General features: G+C 36.6%; 3 protein-coding genes across 3 annotated transcripts; 1 reads left to right on the top strand and 2 right to left on the bottom strand.

The window, feature by feature from the left end:
- The first annotated feature begins 70 nt into the window (after positions 1 to 70).
- Positions 71 to 6,995, top strand: LOC101253533 (uncharacterized). The gene is made up of 6 exons (XM_004229939.5): positions 71 to 2,810; positions 3,121 to 3,749; positions 4,324 to 4,533; positions 5,229 to 5,449; positions 5,595 to 5,658; positions 6,370 to 6,995. The coding sequence occupies exons 1-5, from the start codon at positions 245 to 247 to the stop codon at positions 5,635 to 5,637; spliced, it is 3,669 nt and encodes a 1,222-aa protein (XP_004229987.2). The 5' UTR covers positions 71 to 244; the 3' UTR covers positions 5,638 to 5,658; positions 6,370 to 6,995.
- Positions 6,996 to 7,222: 227 nt separating this feature from the next.
- LOC101253024 (uncharacterized) lies at positions 7,223 to 8,313 on the bottom strand. Its single transcript, XM_004229938.5, has one exon. The coding sequence runs from the start codon at positions 7,992 to 7,994 to the stop codon at positions 7,395 to 7,397; it is 600 nt and encodes a 199-aa protein (XP_004229986.1). The 5' UTR covers positions 7,995 to 8,313; the 3' UTR covers positions 7,223 to 7,394.
- Positions 8,314 to 9,086: 773 nt separating this feature from the next.
- Positions 9,087 to 12,541, bottom strand: LOC101252721 (phosphatidylinositol 4-kinase gamma 4-like). The gene is made up of 2 exons (XM_004229937.5): positions 10,503 to 12,541; positions 9,087 to 9,725 (listed from the first exon to the last, which is right to left on the bottom strand). Exons 1-2 carry the CDS (start codon positions 11,838 to 11,840, stop codon positions 9,348 to 9,350), a joined length of 1,716 nt encoding a protein of 571 aa, XP_004229985.1. The 5' UTR covers positions 11,841 to 12,541; the 3' UTR covers positions 9,087 to 9,347.
- Positions 12,542 to 14,225: the final 1,684 nt, after the last annotated feature.

Raw genomic sequence — 14,225 nt, 5'->3', positions numbered from 1 at the left:
ATCTTTTAATTCATAACGAAAACAAAATATAAATTAAGAAATAAGTTGGGTGGGAAAAAAGACCCAATTTGTAGGACTCCTGTTTTTTTTTTTTTTTATACACAAAAATCAAATATTATCTGCATTTAGTTAAAGAATAAAATAAATAACCCCAAAAAAAAAAAAAAAGTTTGTGAAAACTCGATGAGGCTTTTATCAGGGTTTAAGGTTCTCGTTTGTAATACTCCTTTGTTCGAGTAATACTATGAGCTTGCTGACAATATCAAGCAGTTGTTCAATTCTCTACCCTCTTCAAATTTCTTCACCCAAATTCAGCATCTCAAAATGGAGAAAAAGAACCCCTTTAGCACGCAATTTCAAGATTTGCAGTCCCATCTCACCATTCTCCAACCCTTCAAGATTCCAAATTTCAGCTCAATTCGGCCGAAGAACCAAACGTCAGAACTATTTGAGGAAAAAGCTAACTCAGAAGCAACAGGTAATTGAAAACCCCATTACTCACAACCCAACTTCTGAAATTTTTCAATTTGAGTCTCAACATGGTGATGAAAAAAGTAAGAATCTTGTTTCTGATACTGGGGTGGTTGGTAATACTGAAGAATCAGTGAAAGAATTGAAAACAAAGGCTTTGGGGGAGTCTGTTTTGTGGAATAAATTGGAGAGCTGGGTTGAGCAGTATAAGAAAGATACAGAGTTTTGGGGTATTGGTACTGGTCCTATATTTACTGTTTTTCAAGATTCCGAGGGTAAGGTCAAAAGGGTAGTTGTAAGTGAGGATGAAATTTTGAAAAGAAGCAGAATTGATCCAACATTGTATCGGAATGCTACGATTGAGGAACATGAGGATGTAAATGCAAAAATTTCACTTGCGGAGGTTTTAGCTAGGGAAATGGAAAGTGGCAAAAATTTGCTTCCTAAGAATAGTTCAGTGGCTAAGTTTTTAGTTTCTGGAGAGATGTCCAATACTGTAGTATCTGGGGAGATGCCGTATACTGTCAATAGGCTCAGTACGTTTTCTCTAAATCCAAATCTATCTAAAAAGTTGCCTAGTATTGGATTGGTGGTGTTTTGTGGTTTCTTTTTAATTTGGACGGTGAAGAAAATGTTCATCTCTGGAAATAATGGAGAAGAAGAGTACTCAAGTTTGGAGAAGGAAATGCTGAGGAGGAAAATGAAAGCTAGAAAGGAGAAGGAGAAGACCGCGAAAGGTGAGGTGGAAGTTATCCGGGGTACCATAGAGCCAGATAACATGTCTCTCGAAAGGCCTTGGCTCAATAAGCAAGAAATTATGAGCAGCATAAAGAAAGCAAGGGAAGTTGATGGTAAATTAGCACTAGCAGAGCAGTTTCAGAATCAGCAGTTTGAGAATGCTGAATTCTATGAAGAGATTGAGGAAATCCGAAAGATGGCGAGGCATGCACGAGAACAGGAAAAAGGAAATTCTCTTCAAGCTGATAATGGAGGAGAATCAGGAGATTATCCAGCCTCAACCGAACTCTTCAATGAAATGGTAGTTGCTGAACAGAATTTGTTTGAGGATATTAATGAGCAACATGATCTCAGTGGATTTGTTGGGCCAACAACTTCCTCTGACAATAATGGAGTCCATACCAGTTCATCTTCACTGGTGAATCATGAAGTTCAGACCTCCAACAGCAATTTAGAACCACCAGATGATATCACAAGTCCTATGGCAGATTCATGTGAGTCAAAGCATGACGTAATCTCCACTTATGGAACTGAAAAACCTATTATAACGTCTGGAAAATCAAGCAAGCCAAGTGAAATCTCTGTAACATCAAAATCAAAAATCATTCTGTCAGTTAAGGAAGCTAGGGAATACCTCTCGAAGAAAAATGAGAAACTGAAAACAAAGCAAGAAAGGACCTCTGAATGTGAACCAGAGGTGGAAAATATATCAATACCACTACTGGAAGAAGAGAGCATTGGTGATATGAACCAGCTGTCTGATAAAGCAGGAAAAGAATTTGATCGATTGCCTTTATGTGGAACATCTGATTTTGCTTATGAAGATTCCAGCTTCAAGCAAGAAGAATTTCTTCCAACAAGCAACAGTGCTGTAGCTGCACTGAACAAAGAGAAGTGCTATCAAAGTCTGAGTTCAGATGATGATGAAAACAGCAGATATGAAGAGCTTAAATCACTTGATTTGTCATCACCTGAACAAGAAGCAACAGTTGGTGATTTAAGCTCACAACTTGGTGAGATCAAAATCTTTCAGCGGTCGGTTCCACTTGAAACCTCAGATTTGACATCGTCTTCAAATCATTGTCAAGAGAACAATAAAGCATTTCCAGCCAATGACATTTCTGAACATGATGATAAAGAAGCACCACCTACTGTAATACCTGAAACCCACTCTCATCAAGAAGATAACAGCAGAACTAAAGAGCTGGAACCATCACCAAATAATGGAAGCTGGTTGGAAAAGAACTTCCATGAATTTGAACCAGTCATTAAGAAGATTCAAATGGGATTTAGGGATAATTACCGTGTGGCAAAGGAGAAATCTGACGAGGAGCTGAATCTGAAAACTCAGATGTTTCATCTTGAGACTAATGAGAATGTCACCGAGCTTGAGTGGATGAAAGATGAAAGACTTAATGAAATTGTTTTTAAAGTTAGAGAAAATGAGCTTGCTGGTAGAGAGCCATTTTATCAGATGGATGATGAAGATAAACTTGCCTTCTTCAGTGGCCTTGAGAAGAAAGTTGATCAAGAGAATAAACAACTACAGAATTTGCACGAGTGGCTCCACTCAAACATTGAAAACCTTGATTATGGAGCAGGTATTTAATTTTTCTTAATGCTCAAACTCCCTCATGGAAATCGAATAAATAAATCCTAATGTCATCGTACCTGGTGAACATTTTGAAAGACACAGCCAGACAATTAAGTTCTATTGTTCATCATATTTGTCTCTTTCTTATTTCTGAGCCGCCTTCACGACCAAAATCTTGATTTTTTTTGGATTAATTTCATATTCCTTCTTGTTTGAGGGTTGCCGTAAGGTTATGGGTTAGTGGGTGGTCAAAGGGAAAAACAAAATTATTTTGAATTTTTAGGCTATGCTAAGAAAATTACTTTCTTTTGCTGTAGATGGCATCAGTTTATATGATCCACCCGAGAAAATTATACCTCGCTGGAAAGGTCCACCACTGGAAGGAAGTTCAGAGTTTCTCAATTACTTTTTAGAACAGCGCAAGGTAGTTGCAGAAAGCTTAAAAAGTTCAAAGATCATAAAGAAAGAAAGACAAGACTTGCCATTAGGATTGCAAGAATCCCCATTGAGCAGTAAAATTGATTCAACTTCAGCTATATCTATTCAAGATGCAAAGACAAAAACTCCCAGGACCATCATTGAAAGTAGTGATGGTTCCATCAAGGCTGGCAAGAAATCTGGTAAAGAGTACTGGCAGCATACAAAGAAATGGTCCCGAGGGTTCTTGGAATCCTACAATGCAGAGACAGATCCGGAAATAAAATCTGTAATGAAGGATGTAGGAAAGGACTTGGACAAGTGGATTACAGAAAGAGAAATAAAGGAAGCTGCTGATCTGATGGACAACTTACCTGAGAAGGGAAAGAAATTAATCAAAGAGAAACTTGATAAGGTGAAAAGAGAAATGGAACTGTTTGGACCCCAGGCAGTAGTGAGCAAATATCGTGAATATGCAGATGAAAAGGAAGAGGACTACCTATGGTGGCTTGATCTACCCCGTGTATTGGTAATTATTACCTTTTTCATTTGTCATATTTCCTACTTAAAAACGAATTTGATCAATTGAGGGAAACACAATTAAGAAGAGCATGACCTCATATGTGAGGCTTCTGTACTGCTAGGCATGTAATTGTATGATTAAAATGAATATGATATCCTTCCTTCTACTGCAGATTTCCTAGTTCCTATATTAATAGTGACACTCCTGCCAAAATATACCACTACTAATGCAGTAAGATAGAACCCGTGCAATCTAGAGGTAATTGGTGCACATATTGTCCAAAGGTTATTGGTGCAGTCTATTTTCTTGAGCCAGGGGTCTATCGAATACAGCCTCTCTACCACCTTTGGTAGGGGCAAGGTCTGCTTACACACTACCCTCCACAGACCCCACTTGTGGGACTACACCGTGTCTGTTGTTGGTTTTGTCCAAAGACTTATATTGGGGAACTTTTGGAGTTATTTCTGGAGCCTTTAATTGGCTTCCCAATGTTAAGGCCCTCTAAAGTCTAGTCTTATTTTGTATTTCCCAGTTACATCGTGATTTCTCAAACAATATCTCTTTCTGTTCTTGTTTGTAGTGTATTGAATTGTACACTGAGGAAGAAGGAGAGATGAAGGCAGGATTCTATTCACTAGAGATGGGCGCTGATCTGGAGTTGGATCCCAAGCAGTATCACGTAATTGCTTTTGAGGATGCTGGTGACTGTAAAAACCTTTGCTATATAATACAGGCTCAAATGGAAATGCTCGGCAATGGGAATGCCTTTGTTGTGGCACGACCTCCTAAGGTAAATTTATTTATTTGTGGTGTAACGGCATTTCTTTGTTTAACTGGTCCTATCGTGTTCTTTACATAACGACAGTGCTTCCAGATCTAAAACAGTTGATAACATCATTGGTGGAGAAATTACCAATGCATAAGAGGAGGGTTTGGGGATGAGTGGTGGGGGTGCTTATGTCTCTGTGTAATATTTTTCTGTGAGATCCTAAAGCTGTCAGAATGCATATTGATTAGCATGTGTAATACATTTTTGGAACATTTGTGGATCTGTGTTTTTTCTTAAAACGATATCTCCTTCCGAATTTGGGATGTTATTTAGTTGGACAAAAGAAAGTAGGACTTCCTACTCTCCTGATAAAATTCCTAGAAATCTTAAAATTGTATAAATGTGCTGTCAAGTTCCCCAAATTTTATAAATGTGCTAAATCTTCCTGCTGTTCCGAGCTAGGTATGCCATTAGTGCTACTGTTTATTGTTTAAATCCTTCATATGCTAAATCAGATAGATTCGATTTCCCCTCTATTTCTTTATTCTCTTACTTCTCACTTTATGTGAAACTGAAATAGCTGGTGTATTGTCTCTGTTCTCTGCTTTATTTTTTATTCTCTTAGTCTGTTACGTTAAAGATCATAATACTGCTATCGACTATTTTTCATTGCTGAGGAAATTTTATTTTGTTATTCATTATTGCCTATTGTGCAGGATGCTTATCGGGATGCCAAAACAAATGGTTTTAATGTGACAGTAATCAAGAAAGGGCAGTTGCAGCAGCTCAATGTGGACCAGTCATTGGAAGAGGTGGAGGAAGCTATCACGGATATTGGGAGTAAGATATACCATGAAAAAATCATGCGTGAACGATCTTTGGATGTAACTACAGTAATGAAAGGTGTATTTGGTACTGGAAAACCTACCAAAAAGAGGTACGCTGCAATCATACACCTGTTGCCAAATTTTAAAGCAGGCAAATCTTTTCTAGTGAACTGTATAAAGCCAAATATTTATATGATGCCTAGTTTCTCCCACTACAAGAACTCTTCTTTTGATTATAACCTTCATGTTTTTCAGGAGGAGGTCACGGAAGAAGCTAAAAAAGCCCACTTCTAAATAGCTGTCATGTTGGTGTTTACAGGTACTACACTTTGTAGTTAGTTTTAGTTCTAGTTTATTGTGAACTGATGACGCTTTTAGAACAGTTCATAAGTACCTGCCAAACAGTCCAGTTTGCATTTCAATTATCCGCTGTGCTTATACATGGGTACTTGCTAGTTATCAAGGCGCAAAAATCTTATCAACCCTTACCATAGACATAATAAAAACATATAAGCTGAAAGATTTAAACATGGCTTGCCCATCTTTTTTTAGATCCACTCAAGTTTGGATTACAGTAGAAACTGAGAAGATCAATAAGGCCTTTGTTTGATATGCATTGAATTTCTGTTTGAATTTATCAGCAAGAAAATTTTGGTTAGAGTTCCTTAACTTAATTTCTGTACCTCTCAATTTTCTTAACCCTTCACTTTCCTATGTCCTTTCTTGGAAAAACAAATGTTTCTTTTCCTTATAGTAATAGTTGCGGTCGTATCCCTCTAATTTTGAAATCACAGCGATCTTTCACAACTGTAAGCTTAATTCAGATAAGCTATTGAGTAAGTTGGTTTACCAGTAGATACTTTATTACAGAGAGTAAAATTCATGAAAACAATGAAAAGTTGTATGTAAGTAATACTATATTACCGTGTTGGCTTCTTCTTGTACGTCCCACGTGATATTTTCTAATTTTTTGAAAGCTTTAAGAATCATTGATTGAAAAACTGATGCGACGATTTGTTGTTGCTGAAAGAGGAACGTAATGGCAGACTGGCAGAGGCAGCCCCTGTTAATTGATTCTTCATAACTGAGCACGTGTTATGTACTTTGAGAAATTGAAAGGAGAGCTCAATATCGATCTTGGTTTTGTCCTTTTTATTGGACAATTTACTATGTTCCCTGAGGTTGAGCCGGTGCTTACCCAAATGAGAGACTGTGAGGGGCATATTTTCAGCTGCTGGATAACTCCTCAAAGACATGCTGGCTCTTATGGAAACTGTTCCCTAGTTTCTAGTAGTCAACAACAATTTGTCACGGACTTGAGACTCATTCTAACACCATATACTGCATGTGGTGGAGCGTCACAATTAGCTCAGATGGTATTGTTCTTTGAATTGTGATGGACATTTTATAATCTGAGCCTGAAGCAACGAGTTGAGTCATGTACGTTATCATTTGCTTCTTTTCCCATTAGAGATGAGTTCCATGATACATATGGAGTTGATTTAATTATAGAATGGAAATTTTTGTATTCATGATAGGTTTAGTCTCTGTGCATCTCTAGACATCTCCCTTGTGTTGGATAGTTCATGTAATTATATCAAATGTTAAAAGCGACTTCTGTCAAAATTATTAGAGAGTATAAAGTTGATTATTCTATATGCTGCCTTGATAATTTTCTACTTGTTCTCTGTTTCTCAGAAACCTGTGATCATTCATTTAGAGAAACATCCTAAAGATGAAATTAAGAAAAAAACAGCCTCGCATTACGGTAGTTTGGTATGGGTTAGACTATTGTACACCGCCTTACCTGTATCACTGATTTCCAAGAATCATTCAATGATTGCAACTTGAGCACAATAACGATAAACTGACAAATCTGGAAATGGGCAAAAAGGAATTGTCTTTATGCTAACAAAAGAAAACATCTTGCAATTGGACAAATTCAATAATATGTTCATATACACATAATAAGCCAAAGCACAAAAACAATCTTCATCAATTTCTGCACTTTCCGTTCACCTAATTCTACATACTGCAAATTGCCATTCTTCATCATCAGCAACGGACGCCTAAAACAGAGCCACTACTGACTTGAATCATTACTCCACATTTCACTCCACTGTCCACCCTATGTGTAAACACTTTCAATACCCTAACTCTTCCCACCAACTTCATCCTCGTTTCCACCTCCATTGTGGGTCCCTCATCAAAGACGTTCACCGCCGTCGTCGGAATCATCCCGCCGGAGACATCAGCTTTCAGCTTGGCTGGAAGTGGGTAAGACTGAACATCAAATTTCGCCGACATATGCTGGGTCCTACCACCGTCGATCTTCCCGGCGGGAATAAAAACAAGACCCACCGGCTCCCCTGAGTAACTGAGCTGAAGCGAACTGTCATAGTGAGTAAACTCATCCCGATTTGGGTTTGTGACGGAGACGTACTGGAAGAAGGTGAAGTTAACAGTACCGTTGGTAACAGAGAAAGTAGGGAATCGAACTGCCTCAACGGCGATTTTGGGAGTTTTGGGTTTGAAGAGGAAGAAGTAAGCGACAACAATGCCTGCAATAAGAAAGATCAAGAAGACAGTGGCACAAATACATGAAGCAAAATTTGTTCGCCCGCTACTGGGTTTAGATCTGTAAGGATCATTCATGGCTAAAGATTCAATCTTTTTCACTCTATTATGAAACCCAGCTGGGAAAATATAGTGCCAAGAATGTAGAATAAGAAAGGGAGAGGATGTCAATAAAGTGCTGGGTTTAGCCTATCATTAGCAATAAAGAAAAAGGAGGAAAGACTTCAGTGTCTACTGCTTGGTTAAATTGTCTGGATCTACTACAGTGATTTGTTCTGTCAAAATTAACAGAAGTGCTACTTACCCCTTTTGCTTTTCTTTCTTGTTAAGGAATAACTGTTTGTAACCAGCAAAGATTCATGTATACAAAGAAAAAAAATAAAGCCTGGATTTAACTCCTAAACTATAGATTTGTTTTTAAAATTTCCTTAATTTCGTATCATATTTATCCTTTTGTTTTCCAAAGAAGCAGACAGAATCCTCGTAAGCACTTTTTTTGGGGGGTATTGTAGGCTGACATAAACGGCAACACTTAGATGTTTGATGTCATAGTTGCGTTAAATCTGATGTTTAATGGGGTGAAATGATTTTCGAAAAGAACAAATTGAAGTCAGTTGATTGATATTAAGATGTATAAGTATCATTCCAATCAAAGATGTTTTGCTTTCTCATTTGTGTTTTCTTGGAGGTTTAACAATTACTTAAGAGTTTTGAGTGAGAAATAAGGTTTGCATAATTAGGTTTGAAGTGAACTAGGCATCAAGTTAAGGTTTTCTAAAATAAGATTGATGTCCCACTTCATACCAAAACCCATCGTTTCAAAAGGGTGGAACACTCTATGTTTATAATAAGTTGATAGATACGTGATATGTATTATTTGCACTGACTTTTACAACTTAACAATAGTTGTATAATACTGTGACCTATAATATTGTGAACCTCCAGCTCAGAGAAGAACAGTTTACCTAGTTTTGTACAATAAAAGAGATCAGTTGAGATATGCACATTTCATTCTTGAAATTGTTCTTTCTTGATTAATTTGCCACCCAAAAGGCTTAAACTGGCCCATACATCTTCCGAGTCTCAGTTTCCCCCCTAACTTGGTTTTAACTTGAACTAAAGAAATATATGCCGCAAGTTTGATGTCGATAACCTTGTCTCCTGCAAGCATTTTTATGAGTAAAAACAAATATCATAAATATTTATTTGAGGAAAAGGATATTGTTCCTTCAAGTTAATCCAGCATGAAAAGATGAGCAACAAACTTTACAGTATTTTGAGAGAACTTGGTCACAACCTAGCTAGGGTCATTTCCAGTTAACTGCGAAAATGAATTGAAAAACAGGAAATTATCTTGAAGTTGAGCATGCAGACATAAGGTGTTTGCATACTCTCCTATGTACACCTATATACCAATTCTTCAGTGAATTATCAATAGGCAATCTCATCAAGGCAACGATCCATAACACGTGAGACGGTCTCAAGGAATGCATCTTCACTTGAGTCAGGGAGTACGGAGTCCAGGGCTTCTTGAACAATCTCCTCAATCACAGATTCTTTGTTTAAGGTTTCCCGGCACATGATGTTCCCTATGGTAAATGGTGTGAGGCCCCTCTCTACACCTTTTTTCAAAAGCATAGTAGAGATGCGGAGTGTGCGGGCACTCTCCAAAGGCATGTCCCACCCATAAAACTTCAACAAGGCAATGTCTTCTTCGGCATCAAGAGATTTTATGTACTCAATGGTTTCAGAGCTAAATGGCTGACGAGCTTGTGGCCAATACAGCCAATCAAAAGTGACATCTTCAAACTGCAATATCATAAAAGATAAAGCAACTCAAAAACCAAAGGATACCATAATTTTACCGAAGTCCTAACATGTCTTCCTTCAATTGCCAATCTTGAATTAAAAAGAGAGACCGAGAGAGGTTATAAATAACAATCTTTAAAAATTCTACTAATTTTACAGGAGTTGTCTCTTTGCAGTATCATGGCAGAGAGCAGTGAGAAATTTTGTTAATTGCACGTTGAAACTTCTTTTGAAAGAGCACACTATACTACTTCAAATGTGTTTATTACGTCTAGTGCAACGCAGTGCAGTTAATACCAGCTTTCCGAAATGCAGGGTAAGAAAGAGGTGGTGGTCAGTCCCAGCATTTCACAGCCATCCATTGGCGAATACTGAACTTGACATGAAAATAATTTCCTTTTAATCCTTTGGTTTGTATTTTATCATCTAAAGGGCTTCTATCTAAGTACCTAAGAAATGCTGGGTAAACAATTCGATCCAGATTACATTGAATCTGAAGTTCTGAACGGACAGTAATACCCTAAAACCAGAAATTTGAGTCTTGATCATAATAAATGAAACTTAACATGCCTCTAAATTTCCATCACAGAGGGTACTTAAAATCATAAAAGACACTTGCTGTAAGGTTATGTCAGATCACAATAAAAAATAATAAAAGATGACTAACATCATGTTGTAACTACTTTAACCAATATAAGTGAAGACATATCAGGAAATGCAGCAACCGACAATTCATATCATACACCAAAGAAAAGAAAAAAAATAATGAAGACTTACACTTTCAGGCAAGCAGTAACCATGATCAATTGGAATGAGGACAACCTGTCCATCTTCACCTTTGCCCATTAATATATTCCCGGAATGCCTATCTGCATTCGCCATCCTCATATCAAGCACTGCAATCTTATGCACTTCCCCCACAGGAAAAGCATTAGGTCCCATATCCTCACAACTTCCGTTGTTGTCCATGAACTGTTGCAAGGACCCAATCTTAGGAGTGATACCGTCTGGGTGATTGAATCCACTATGTAAACACTTCACAATGGCAGTTGGTGGAACACCAGCAAAGCCCAGTGCCTCACCAGAAAATGAACGCCTACCATTTTTTGGATGATCCAAAAGGTAGGCAGCACACTCCCTTAGAGCACCTTCTCCAACTCTTGTTCCTTTCTTCAAGCCTTCGCCATCAACTGACAAAGGCAGCCCTCGTGGGTTATTCACAGCCATAGGCTCCTCGTCAATTGGTTTAAACACCGAAATCTTCTTACTCCCTGTAGCATCAAGCATAAAGTATGCTCCTCCTGTGCCTTCGGATGATCTAATAGGATAATGCCCTCTATCTAACCCTTCAAGTGTAGAACCAATCAAATCACTAATCACCAAAGGCACTTCAATCTTCGGGTTAACAATAATAGGTTCCAAAATACTAGCCCTATCAGGTGGCTCCCTAGAGACCAAAAGCTTATTATCTACTTCACTCCCACTCCTGTTCTCTGTTACCTTGTCATTCAGTTGTGGTGCCACAATAGACAACTCAAAATTCCTCTCCACTGGTCTAGCTCTAATTTTTGCAGATTTTCTCACAAACAAATGAATCACAGCATCATTGTTCTTGCAGATATCATGTATAAGCCTCTGATCCTCAAGTCTCTCACCATTGCAAAGCACTTCTTGTTCATCACTATCTACTAAAGCACCCTTCTTTTTAGCAATTTGACGCTTTACGTATCCAACATCCCTGCTCCTTTCCACATTAAAGGTGAACTCTTCACCAGAAGCAGTTTTCACATTGATAACCTGAAGATCTGATAACTTAAGGACCAAATGAAGAATATTGCCATCACCAACTCCATAATCCTTAATAAGGGAATTGCTTCGAGCCAATTCTCGTCCCCCACATACCAATTTTTGATTTTTCACAACAAACCCTTTACAGGTTTGAATCTGAAGCTTCACCGAGTCAATTGAATCGTATTCCAAAACCCTCATTGGTACCATTGACCCTGACATAGCCACGTAAATCAAAATAGATTCTTGGCTATGTAAAAAATGTGGAGGAATCACCATAGACTCCTTGCAAATAGGACTAATTGCAATCACTCCAGCTGAAGACATCTTTCACTAATCCAAAAAATCTCAAACCCTAAATTCCAAAAATCAAATCAAAGCTGAAACCCCTAAACAAAAATTAATAAAAGATAAATTACCGAGAATTTCACAAACCCATTTCTATATACAATCTGTGTTCCTCCTCACAGATCGAAACTGTACAGATCAAAAAAAAAGAAGAGAAGAAACCAAATTAAAACTTCCCAAAGCCCTAGAGATTCATAATTGGCCCATATATGAATTTTTACTAGTAATGGGCCATCGATAAGCAAAAGCTAGAAGCTTTGGGAAACGGGAAATTAGGGTTTCAGAAATTGGATTTGGGGCAAAAAAGAAAATAACTTAAATAGAGAAAATTTAAAGGCAGTGAGAACAACGAGTGGATCCTAAAGGGAGTAAACAAGAACCGAAGACGAAATGGATGATCGGAAGGTTTGTATATAGATAAGATGAAAACAGATCAACGATGAGGTTTTGAATGGTTCCGACTTCCGGCGAAATTTCCGGCAATTGAACGGTGAAAAAGTAAGGTGAAGAAATTTGGTAGTGTGAAGAAGATATGCGTTGTAGACGTGGGAATTATTATAGTGGAGCGTTGAATGAAGACTTTGACGTGGATTATTAACGCCGTTTACTCGTTTTTAGTTTGCGAAGCAAGTAATGACAAGACGCCGTTAAGTGGGAACAAGTCACATCATTGATGACACAAATTACGAGAAAATGGTAACGTTGTTAAAGTACTGTATAGTGAAGGTAGGTTCCACGAAATTGGCCCATAACAAGACTTTTCAACTATGCCACTTTGATAATCTCATTGGTTTTGATTAATTAGTGTAAATACTTTCCCATAATTAGATAATTTATAATGTAATTTAAGTAACTTTTTATAGAAAAATATTAACTAAAACATGATAATATGGTAATAACCATTTCTTATGTATATGGGTGCGTGGAATTTTTTGATTTTGAGGTCTCAATATTGAATGAGATGCGTCATGATTTTATATCACCTGAAATTAAGTTTTGGATCAAATTTTCACTTTAAAACCTAGCTTAAAAGGAGAATTGTCCAAACGTTATAAAAAATTCACACATCGCATTAACCTAAGACTTTTGTCAATCTTTTAACATAAACTAATATGAATGATCACCCTTCAAACTTACTGAGTCATACAAAATTTTAAAAAAAATCATTCGTTTTCCTTTTTTATAGGTAAAAAAATTGTTTAAAGAGCATAAAATTGTATTATGACATTTCAAATTGGGAAGTCTAACAAATCCAATCAAATTTAATAGTTAAATATTTCCAATTGACAATTGTGACATACAAGGCTACAACTAATACATCCACAAATTGTGTACATTATATTTATTTAATTATAATATAATTAAAATAAGCAACGGTCATTGAATCCACAATGTAGATACCATAATGTAAATTGTACTTATAACTTACTGCCTCACAAAGGTCATGTATCATCGCATAAATTTTTTATTTCGTATCTTATTTAATTAATACTAATTGTGTGAGATTTCTCTTATCAAACAAATTAGTTTATGGGACTCAAAAAGTGTGATCATCACGAGGAGCTCAACCATTTTTAGCTGTATTAATTAGTATTAGTACATCCTTTCACCAAATACAGTAAACATCTTCACACTTGTAGTAACAGAATGAATGGATTATAAGGTACATTCTAGACTTCATAAATGAAAAAAATAAGTTTTGTTTGTTTACAATTAACATTAGTGGTAATCCCACATTTAAGGAAATTTAATTGTCAAACAAAACATTTGTTCAAAGGAGCATATTCCATATTGATGCTATATTTTACTTGACTGTTCAACTCTTGTGTGATGTTGCTGTTTGAACTTTTATAAAAGTCATAGCAAGAAAATTTGTAGCAGAATTTTTCTAACGTATCTTGTTGGTAATAGATACGTCTAATTCTGTTTTTTGAACTACTTAATACCCCATTATTCTCACTTTAATTAAAGACACAAAGCCACCTTATAAATGGCAGCTGACCAAAAAGTTATTACACCTTTATGACTCATTATACACATACTTTAATTTGAATTCATGGAAAAATAGAGAAGATATTAAGTTGAAGAAATTGGTAGTGGTACAAAAGTTTAAGTGCAAACTTTAGTTTTATTTGATGTAACAAGTCATTTACCAAGGTTTTAATTTTGTGTTTTTTCTTTTATTTTTTATTTCTATGACTTGCGATCTATATTTTTAAATTTTTTAATTAAAATCGCAATTTTTTTATAAAAGTCACAACACTTTGTCTTTTTATTTATGCCTTTTGAAAATCCAATCGTATCTAAGTCAGTTTGTGAGCACTTTGATGATTTAATGGAGTATCATTTGTATTCTTCCCATCT

The sequence above is a fragment of the Solanum lycopersicum genome, chromosome 1 (genome assembly GCF_036512215.1).
Source record: "Solanum lycopersicum chromosome 1, SLM_r2.1".
Classification (NCBI taxonomy): Eukaryota; Viridiplantae; Streptophyta; class Magnoliopsida; order Solanales; family Solanaceae; genus Solanum; species Solanum lycopersicum.
This window is presented reverse-complemented; position numbering and strand designations above follow the sequence as displayed.

Coding starts and splice junctions, on each gene's coding strand:
- LOC101253533 (XM_004229939.5), top strand. CDS start 245: ATGAGCTTGCTGACAATATCAAGCAGTTGTTCAATTCTCTACCCTCTT. Junction 3,750..4,323: donor TTGATCTACCCCGTGTATTG/GTAATTATTACC, acceptor TCTTGTTTGTAG/TGTATTGAATTGTACACTGA. Junction 4,534..5,228: donor TTGTGGCACGACCTCCTAAG/GTAAATTTATTT, acceptor CCTATTGTGCAG/GATGCTTATCGGGATGCCAA.
- LOC101253024 (XM_004229938.5), bottom strand. CDS start 7,994: ATGAATGATCCTTACAGATCTAAACCCAGTAGCGGGCGAACAAATTTT.
- LOC101252721 (XM_004229937.5), bottom strand. CDS start 11,840: ATGTCTTCAGCTGGAGTGATTGCAATTAGTCCTATTTGCAAGGAGTCT. Junction 9,726..10,502: donor GTTACTGCTTGCCTGAAAGT/GTAAGTCTTCAT, acceptor ATGATATTGCAG/TTTGAAGATGTCACTTTTGA.